This window comes from Atta colombica, unplaced genomic scaffold (assembly GCF_001594045.1).
Source record: "Atta colombica isolate Treedump-2 unplaced genomic scaffold, Acol1.0 scaffold110, whole genome shotgun sequence".
NCBI lineage: Eukaryota > Metazoa > Arthropoda > Insecta > Hymenoptera > Formicidae > Atta > Atta colombica.
The window spans coordinates 1,754,363-1,765,347 of NW_017259196.1; the positions used below are offsets into that span (position 1 = coordinate 1,754,363).

Sequence of the window (10,985 nt, forward strand, 5' to 3'; positions counted from 1 at the left end):
GAGAAAGTTACATGATTGACCCTCAGGCATGTAATACTTCTGTGGCGCTACAAAGTGATGAGCACTTGACTTTATGTGAGAAAGATCTGTAAAAAAAAAAGATTCATTCGCTTCGTTTAATACGTTCTACCTATATACATCGCATCGTAATGAATGACGATTATGTGATCGATTTATATTATAATTACGTATGTAATATAAAAATATCGATCAGATCTAAGATTACTTAGCGATATATTTTCCAGCTGCAAACGTGCTTAGCGGCGTTTCCCCGCGGCTTTTCTGCGCGTCGATAATTTGGTATGTTGCTTTGCGTCGGTGATGAAATTAAAGATAAGGTTGCTCAGCTAGTCCGCAATTTAGCAAGGCGCAGGGTTGCAAAGTTGTCGAGCAGGTTCCACGATGACTTCGATCTAATCCCGGTTTGGGATTCCTCGCGTTGGATCTTCTACCGTTTCCATTCGTCGAACGACTGTTTGATTTTCGAGAAAGCAACGCCGTGCCGTCATAGAACATAGTCCATGACTCGTACATCTGATCGCAATGGATTTTCAAATATTGGAAGAAGCACGTAAAGACAAAACCACGTTCCTTTTACAAGAATGACGGTGAGATCGGTTGCAGGGTCCCACGGTTAACACGAGAAACGCATTAGCACGCGTCCTACGATATACTTATTGTTGTGCGATGGTATCCCCGATCAACCGGCCGGTGTGTTTGCATATCCATCGTCGATCGTTTGTCTTGTCGAGAACGGAGAAACCGTCGTCCAACTACCGCGTCGGTGGTGAACGCCGAAATGGTCGCGATGGTTTTCGATTAGGTACGTCGAGAATTCGTGGTGGCACGCCAGACCAAAGCCCGGCGTCGGCGTGCGAACATCGATAGGGGTCGTCTCGGGAACGAATTATTATCCCGATCTTTTTCCCAGATCCTGGAATAGTTCTGATAGCTTCTCAACTAGTTGCTCGCTTAATTAATATACCGACCGTACATTGAAGTGGGGATCCCTTTTGCGCTCCATCTTTCTCTTTTCTATCCCACCGTGTTCTTGCATTCTTGTCTCTTCTTTATTTTCTTATTTGTATCCTCCTCGTCCTTTCCTCGACTACTCTCTGCGATACGTAATTATGGCAACCTCGTTACACGCGCGACTACGTATGCCCCTAGTATGATTATTATATGCGAGGAAAGAGGGAGATAAAAGGAAGCAGGGAAGAGAGAGAGAGAGAGAGAGAGAGAGAGAGAGAGAGAGAGAGAGAGAGCGAAAGCGGAAACGAAAAATGAAACTCGATATATCGCGAAATACGAGCAAATCGTTGCACAGATGATTCTTATTCACGTTCAAACGACAATTATCCAATTAACTGTTCTTAACGAGGATAATTGATAAGGTCAGTTTACACATCGACAAGAGACATCAACCGGAAGTCGTATATATTCGATTTTATAATCAGTACTCCCCCGTCTGCACTGAAAAAATATAAAAGATAATAGCTATCAAATGTTGAATGAAATAATGCCAATTAAATGTTTGGTTGATATAACATAAAAAAAATTTACTTTCTTAAATATTTAAGGAGTATTTATTAAATTTTCTATATATATATTTATTAAATATTTATAAAAAAATAAAATTATTTTTTATCATATCAATTCTATCAACCGATATTAATTATTTGATTGGCATTGATTGGTATTATTTCACTTAATATTTAGTAACTATTATCAGATTTTTTTAGTGATCTCTAATAATCGTTTAGGACTCGGCATAAGATCTTTCGAATTCAAAGTCTTTAAGCCTCTAATATCAAGAATTGATATGAAGCTTTTTGTCGCGCGCCCATAAATATTTCTCGATATTCGTTAATAGGTACTACCCACAGCGCTATGGGGAATTGCTAATTAAAACTCTAAATATAATCCAAAGTAGCACAATCCTTTTATCTAAGCCGAAATATCGACTTTTTTATTGGCAATTTCGATTTTTTATCTGGCTGTAGTCTAATAAGCGTTTAGTATTATTAGTAATTTTTTAAATATGATATGGTTCTTAGATTATAGATGAAGGACCTTTGCGCTATTTTGATATATCTAGAGCTTTAAAATACGCTGATCAACGTCGCACAGAATCTCGCGACGAAAAAGCAAAGCTCTTATTGGCTATTGCCCATCGCTTATTGCGTTCAGTATGCAATAACCATAAACTCACGTCGTTGGTAAAGCGCAATGAAAATTAATTATTTCTCTTTCCTCTTTACTCGGCAACCATCAGGCGAGATTACCACGCGCGAGCCGCTTGATCGTGAAATGAAAAGCATCCACGAGTTGGTTCTGGAGGCACGAGATCAAGGAACACCATCGAGAGCTGCCAGAGTGCCTCTGAAAATCACGGTCCTGGATGTCAATGACAATTCGCCTGAAATCGTCGATCCTCAGGGGGACGTGGTCAGTGTCAGGGAGGAGCAATCACCGGGAACAGAGGTCGCCAGGGTGCGAGCACTGGACATGGATCTCGGTGAAAATGCTTCAGTGACGTACAGCATCCCGAAAGGTAAGAATTAACATTGCTTAATAAATTTAACATTAAACTTATTATTAAGTCTTATTAAATCTCGCGGTGATATATACAAGGTGTTCAAAAAAATCATTCAGCATTTATATAGTAAATAGTACACATTATACTTATTGAGTAAAAAAAGTTTTAATGAACATAGGTCGGAAAGTCAATCAATCTACTATAAATAGGGAATGATTTTTTTTAACACCCTTTCTAAATTTTTTGAAGTGGAATCGCACTCTAAAGAGTGAAGCCAGTGAAGAATGAGCCAGTTTTGAGAAAAATTGAATCAATTTTCATTCTCCAAGAATAAGATTTACTCTAAAGATTTTAGAGAATATATGTTTCATTTTTTATTATCCGATCGTCATTGTGTGCGACTCGGTTAGGCGCTACTATTAAAGATTAAGGAAATTGTCTTCTGCCCCCGATATGATTATCCCGGTAAGAAAATATATAAATTACAATTAGTTGGGTATATGTGTACGCAGCATAATTGCCTGGCTTCGCTACAAGGACGCCGGCAATGAGTCGCAAAGAATCAGGAATAATAGAGAAATAGCGAGAGAGTACTTACATGCCGGAGATTAGACGGCAGACTTGGTTTTTTTACCAGTCGCTCTTGACTCTCCTGCGGTAGAGCAAGTACTTTTTGAGGCTTTAATAACCCAGGAGCAATTATAGAAATAATTATGTGCGGCCTTAAAGACAGTCGCGGGCGTTTTTACCAGGCGTATTATTCGCTAGCGAAACTTCACCGCCTATGAAGAATCGTTACCACGCGTGCCAATCCACTTCGGTTACGATCGGAATCGAATTTTCATGATCACTCATACAGTGAGAAAAGAATCTTAATCGAAATTAAATCTTAACATCCCATCGCAGGAGATACTGTAATATTGTCGAGGATGTACCTCTTCCCGTTCATGTCAAGCATTTCATCCCGTGTTCTATCGCGGCGCTTATTTCATGTACACGATTCTCGTCGGAGTCAATGGCATAGATATCAGAGAGTTTTTCTATACCGCGTGCTCTCTCGCGTTCAAGTTTGCAACAGCAAGAATGATCGCCCAGCTATAATTTTGTTCGTCTATCTCACGGAGAATGTTTCTGCTCGAACCTGACTTCGTTTTTCGCTACAGACCGAGACTCGGACGGCTACAATGTCTTCACCATCGACCCGATCACCGGTATGATCAGGACCAAGGCCGTACTTGATCACGAGGAGCGCAATGTATACCGGGTGTCCGTAAGGGCAACCGACGCCGGTCATCCACCGCGACACAGCGAGCGCGTGTTGCGAGTCGAAGTTCTGGCACTTGCAGATAACCGGCCGACCTTCACCAGCAGCAGTCTTACCTTTAACGTGAGTACTATTGACCTTGTCATCCAGGATTCATTTTCCCATCAAATTTGTTTCTAGCTTCACTGGATGCCATGGATCTTCGTAGTTCCCTTCTGCAATTATTCATTAGAACATTTATGATCGCGCTAACATCCCTACGATGGCGACTCGCCGCTGTTGTTACGTGCGTTTTCTGTGGATAGCTTCATACAATTTATGCCACGTAGAAATTCTGTAGAAAATTCTATGGGAGATTGAAATTTTATCGCGATCTTACGAGCTACGTTGTTTTTAATTAAATATTTAATTTTATTCATTTAATTCTTAGAAAGATATACGTCCTAATAACTTAATATTTTTGTCTTATTAATTACCCTTCATTCTTCCTTTTTTACTCAAGCAAATTTTGAAATAAAAAAGAAGAGAGTCCAGTTTCTCCTAAAATATCTTGTTAAAAAATTATAATTATAAAAATAAATTTAAAAATATTTCGTAGATGAAAAGTAATCCTAAATTTTTCCTCATTTTTTGAAAACCTAGTAAAAAAAACTTGAACTGGACGGAGAGAATATAAAAATGATTGCAGAGAGAAGATTAATACACGATTATTCTAAATATAAATACTCATTTTGACTTTATTAGTACACGACATTTCCTCAGATTCAATCAATACACATAAATTATCTTCATAAAAGACAATATTTTTATAATGTCAGAATAAAGTGGAGTGAATTTAATAATATATATATTCGATTCATTCAGGTGCGCGAGGATGCAAGTATTGGGCACGCAGTGGGATCAGTTTCGGGAGCGGGTCCTGCGGGTCGCGTGGCTTTCACCTTGGACTCGCTGACGCCAATCAGCGAGTTTCCAGCTTTTGATGTCGATCGCAGCTCGGGCCAGCTGGTAGTCGCCCACTCGCTCGATCGCGAAAATGTAAGCGAATATCATTTGCAGATTCGTGCATTAGACACAACTTCACTCGGGAATCCTCAGAGTATCGCCGTTTCCGTGAAGATCATTATAGAAGATGCCAATGATAATCCACCGAGTTGGCCGCAGGATCCGATAATTGTTTTCGTATCCGAAACAACAGCAATTGGTTCAACCATTTACAATCTCACGGCCAGTGATCTGGATAGTGGCTTGAATGGCGAACTTAGATACGGTCTCGTAGCCGAGTTTCCAGCGAAGGGTTGCTTCACAGTGGATTCTTTAACTGGCGCTTTGACGTTGGCCAAGCAATTGGATAGGGAAGAGATAATGCAACACACTTTAATCCTCAAAGCATCGGACCGGGCACTACCAGGAGAGCAACTAGCTTCCACAGTCACCGCAAAAATCATCGTTCTCGATGAGAATGACAACGATCCCGTCTTCGTCGCGCCAGAATTTACCAAGATAAATGTTCCATCGAATCTTCTACCTGGTAAATTTTACATCTCAGCTGAATATAAATTTATATACATATAACAGAATGATTAATGAAATTCTTTATTTTCTTAATTTTACTAGGTGCTAGCGTGGTAAAAGTTGTCGCTATAGATAAAGACTTTGGCGACAACGGTCGAATATCTTATGTGATAACCTCGGATAATAAGGAAACGCGGCTCATCATGGGTTATGAGTCGGGCATCGTGACTCTTGTGAAGCCCATCACGGAACCCATGAATGTCGAGATTACGGCCAACGATCACGGAACACCATTCCGTAAGGCTACGCTGAATCTGAGTCTGAATCCGGTGGCGGCACAAGCGAGTGGACCTCCTCGACTATTGTTGTCTAATCCAATTGTTAAGATTTCCGAAAACCTTCATGTCGGATCGCATGTGATGAACGTTGCAGGACCAGCAATTACGGATCAAGGTAAGACTAAAGATCTCATAGCTATATCTTTTCTGTGTGCCAGTTAAACTAAAATTTGTCACATTGCGACTAATATAAAGTTTAATAATATTATCGAATTAGTTCCAACGGATTTCCAATTTATTATCTCGAGCGAAATGATGTAACTGTATATTTATAGCATCGTCAGAAGCAAACAGTAGAAACTTATCGAACCCTAAGGTATACGAAGATACTTTTAGGCACTGCGTTCTTATTGTTTCGGTGGTGCATAAAGTCCCTGTCAGTGCAAATTTAACTGGAATTGTCAACTTAACGGCATGTAAGGCGGCCGCGGTTGAAATTAGAGAGCGGAAAACAGTTTGCTGTTTCTCGTACTTTTCTTAGGCGTCACACTCGCATTCTGACGATACGATTTCACCTTTCTTTCTCTTTGAGCGAGTCTTCGGTATATGTAATTTGCTGCCTAACACACACCTACACATCACACGCATACAGTGCCGCATAATCGTTACCGCGCTCACCGCAGCTAATAGGAAAACCTTGCTACGAAAATACCTGGAATATTTAATTGCTTCGAATCTGGTCAGTACCGAGCATTACAGTAAATTTACCGAAATGATTCGCGCGGATTCTGTCGAAGTCGCCGGCAACTTTGTCCAAAGTATCCTGCTGCGATCGAACCTCAGTTTTCTTCTCTTTGCGCGCATACTTTAAAAAACAAGTTTGCGCCAGTCAAAAAAATCCCAAGATTTGTTCATCCCGCAGAATATACCATCGTTTTCATCGAGAAACGCATTCTCGGATTCTTCTCCCTTGGAAAACACAATAATGAGCACTCGAGTTTTCAAACGAGCTCGTTCGCGTTATTTATGACAAAGCTTGTCGCATCTTTTGTGGGACGCGCGGAATTAGCGATTTGACGACGCTGCTAATTATTGTCGCAAAAGTCTTGCGACTAAATGACTTTACGTCATATATTATCCACAAGATGTCCGATGTTCAAGAAGAAAAGATGCACTTCTTGAAGGCGCTATTTCCAGAAATCGTTTATCCGATATATAATTGTGTCTCGTGTATTAATCTATTTTTTCTATTATGCGAGAAAACTGGTAGTAAGCAAAATGCTAATTATGACACAAGAATTTGATAAACGATTTACTGAACGTGTATCTTTACATCTGCAATGGGATTCTGTAACTCTTATGATCACAGCACACAAAAAAACTTAAGCAGTAAGTAAAACGTAGTAAGAAAATCGACATGTTGGATTTATTGTTATGGTTTTACGATCTCTATGTTATAATTGATCAATTCGCTTACTGCTTATGTTTTTTTCTGTGGCCCTTAACGATAATATTCAAATCGTTATGCAGATTTGATATATTGTAAAGAAACTGTGACAATAACGATACCGACAGTATCATTAAAAGTTACAGAAACCAGTTGGATTTATGCGTATCTTCATATCTGCAATGGTCATTACATGGAAAAGACAATAAATTTGATTGAAATATCTAAAAATTTATGTAAATACAGATCTGAAAATAATTGTAAATTAACTGATGATCTATCAAAAATAATTATGTAAGAATCTCAAGCAGGATGAGCAACGCTGCCACAAGTTTTGTCATTCAGTTTGAATGTCCCATATAATTATTTTGATCTAACAAAATTGTTTTCAGATCTGTATTTATACAGTTAAATTTTTAAATACCCCAAAACCGTTCTTTCGTGTATTTTGCGCATCATTTCTTCGCGCTAAATCCGCATAGGAATTTGCGAACACGGGAAGCCATCCAGTCCGTTTCAGTCTGTTCTGATGAACGGTTAAAGTGCGATAAACCAGCTCCGCCGACAGCATATTTCTGGTTCGCTGCTTATCTATCACGATGCCAGACGAGCGCATTAACGCGTCCCAAGGGTGTGCCGAAGGTGCCGATCCTTTAGGAATCGGCGACTCAGTAATGCATAGAAGGGAGGTTGTTGCGAAATGCGGGAGCGAGTGTAGAACGTAAAAGGGCAAGGGGGATTAGAGAGAGGACGAGGCGAAACAATGGCCGCGTATATCATCGTGCCGCTGGCCTGCCGCATAGGCAAATCACTGGACTCTATACCAACGTGCGGTTTCGCATGTGCACGCACACATGCACACGACATATCGCTACTTACTGGAAACAAGACGATGGCCACGATGCGACACGCGCATACGTATACATACACTAAATCGTGTCGCTTTGTTCTAAGTCCGCTAAAAATCCGACGAGCATGGGCTAAGCGCGCTGGAATTCGAGAAACGAAAGCATTAAAGTCACCAACGGCGTATTCGAATAAAAAAATCGCATGTCGCGAAGCTGCTCCGGATTTACGGATAAGATGATAGTTTCTTTCTTCGTTTTAGAGTAAATAAATTACATGATAAATAATATAATATATATTTTTTGAATATTGGAAGAATATTTTTCTTCAGAGTTTAACAGTGGATACAAAAAACACAAAGATATTCATGTGTAAAACATGCATATAATTATAATAAATTAAAATAATTATATAAAATGGATTTATAAATAAATTGCGGCCGCTGTTTGTAAAACTACTGCTTTAATGCAATAATAATAGAACAGGAGATATGAATTAGACGGAACATAAATAAAATCTAAATAAAAATGCGTATAATAGTGATTTTATTTATAAAAGAAATAGGAATTAATAAAATAAATAGCAGGGCGAAAGAAGAAAATGAGAAGACCAAATTGGAAGATAACGAATTAAATGTTTATAGAAATATTTCGTAGTTCCAATAATTCTGTGAAATATATAACTGATGTACACATTTTTTAATTAATAAAGTACATTGATTAACTTCTTATTTTGTTTCACATAGATAACGTCACCTTCAGCATCCCGAATGGCGTAGCTTCGAATAAGTTCGCCATATCGTCCAATGGTCAAGTCACTCTTCGAGATCCCCTAGATCGCGAGGAAGTCTCACATTATTCAGTTTCTATCTTGGCGAGGTCCAATAAACTTCTGGACGTCACAACTCTGGAAGTTATAGTGATGGATGAGAATGATAATAGTCCGGAATTTCGACCGGGTTCTTGCTATACTCTCGCCGTGCCGGAAAATCAGGAAACTTCCGTGATCCATGTGATAGCTGCTACCGATCTTGATGATGGAAAGAACGGTGAAATCTTCTACAGTATCGAAAGTAAGTTGTCTCACTAGATGCAGTATATGCGAAAAATCGCATAAATAAAATTTAAGACTTAAGTAATTGTTTTAAGATACTAATACGGCCTTCTGATTAGTTCATAATATCTTAAGACTGTACTTAAGACAGTCTTAAATATAAAATCGATTATGATTGATTTTAATCTTTGTGCTTTTATTCCAGGCGGCAACGTCGGCGCCAAATTCGTGTTAAATCCGTCTACCGGTGTATTGTCGATGTTGAATCTGGATCGTGAGAACGTGCCCAAGTACGTGCTAACGATTTCGGCCAAAGACAAGGGAAGACCAAGCAGAGAAGCATACTGCAACCTCACCGTGATCGTGCTGGACATCAACGACAACGCTCCGAGTTTCGTGCAGAATCTGAACAGCGGTTTCTTGTACGGATCATCGGACTATCCAGCGAATTACTATCCTTCAAAGTATATGACAACTATCTCAGAGGACGTCCCACCGGATTCAAGCGTGATGTCCGTAAAGGCGATTGATCCAGATCAAGGTGTAAACGGGAAGATCACATACGCCATTGCTGAAGAAACTAGCTGGCTCTTCAGGGTCGACAACCTGACTGGCGTTGTTACTACAGCTGGGTGAGTGCACGCATCCCGTCGTTTACTTTTTTTAGGGGTAGGGTTTCCCTTCTTTCTTTATCATTGTCATCGTCGTTTCCTTCCTTTTCTGACCTTTTTCTGTTTCCTTCTTTCTCTCTCTAAGGTCTTTTGTTCAGCCTCCCTCTCTTTCTTTCTCTTTTCTTTTAGATCGCATGCGAGTTTCGCTTTGTGATCTTGGCTATCAACCGACTAATTTCATCCTGGCGTTAATTACCGCGACCTTTATTACACATCCGATTAGAATCACCCAGAAGGATATTACGCCGGTAATATAACGTCGTAAAATGGGAAGTGAAGACGCGCACACACACATACACGCATTCGTACTGGAAAGAGCAGCCAATCGGCTCACAGTGAAAAAAGCTCGACGCTCGAAGGCAGTGGGGGAGGAAGGAGCGGCGTCTAGGAAAGTCGTAAAATTATAAAGTCAGTCGATGCGCTTCACGAACGATGCACTATAGTCGATTAAATGATTCCGTATGCATAACTCGTTGGCACAACTCGAGATATTACTCTTCCTTCCTTTTTCTCCTGTGTCTCTTTCTTTTATCTATTTATCTCTTGTCCGGTTCTTCGTTTATCTTTCTCGATCCGTGTGTGTCTCTTACGATTACGCCCGCAATAAACCGATATCTTGGGATGTCGTTAAGATGAAGACTTTCCATGGTTTCCATCCATCTCACCAAACAGCAAAGTCGTAGTTTGTTAATTAATGAACGATTTCGCTGCGGGCTACCGCGAATCTTGGTTCAATGAAGTACGCTGACCAATGATCATTAATTGCTCGATTACGGTCTCGGCGTATGAACGATGGAAAATGTTAATTGCATGCGAACTTCGCGGAATCGAATTCAATACCGAGCCTTTATACTATATACAAAACATTAACTTTTATAGGTGGACAGTTATACGCTCGCGTAAGAGTTTCACGGTGATTAGAGTCGCCTGCCCCTCGTATCGTCGTGTCCGATGATTTGCCTCTGAAGACGACACGACCGAGTGATTTCGATAAATCACTTCCACGCCGGGAATGCTTGTTGCAAATTATTATGCGGAGTCGCCGTAAACCCGCATGACACGCCCAACATCCGTCTCGGTGACTCACGATTCGTGCTTTAATTCTCGTGGCAATTAGTCGATCCTCCTTTTCTATCCCTTCTCGTGTCAAATTTAGTTTACGATTTTGCTTAATTGTTTACGCGGCTTTTCCATCTTTTACCGTTTTTATTTCCGATTATCCATGAGACGAGGGGTGCAGGATATGCGAACACAGGGAGGGCCGCGAAATATTGGAGAATAAGCGCCAGTTGACAGTGTAGAAACAGAGAAGGGGGAGGGAGAGAGAGAGAGAGAGAGAGAGAGAGAGAGAGAGAGAGAGAGAGAGAGAGAG

General features: G+C 40.2%; 1 protein-coding gene across 1 annotated transcript in view; it reads left to right on the forward strand.

Annotated features, from left to right (window-relative positions):
* Positions 1-10,985, forward strand: part of LOC108693898 (protein dachsous) — a 72,467-nt gene that overhangs the window by 41,648 nt on the left and 19,834 nt on the right. The window contains exons 6-11 of the mRNA XM_018203096.1: positions 2,276-2,554; positions 3,703-3,926; positions 4,668-5,334; positions 5,421-5,771; positions 8,635-8,961; positions 9,148-9,574. Coding sequence (XP_018058585.1) covers positions 2,276-2,554; positions 3,703-3,926; positions 4,668-5,334; positions 5,421-5,771; positions 8,635-8,961; positions 9,148-9,574 — 2,275 coding nt within the window. The remainder of the gene's footprint in view (positions 1-2,275; positions 2,555-3,702; positions 3,927-4,667; positions 5,335-5,420; positions 5,772-8,634; positions 8,962-9,147; positions 9,575-10,985) is intronic.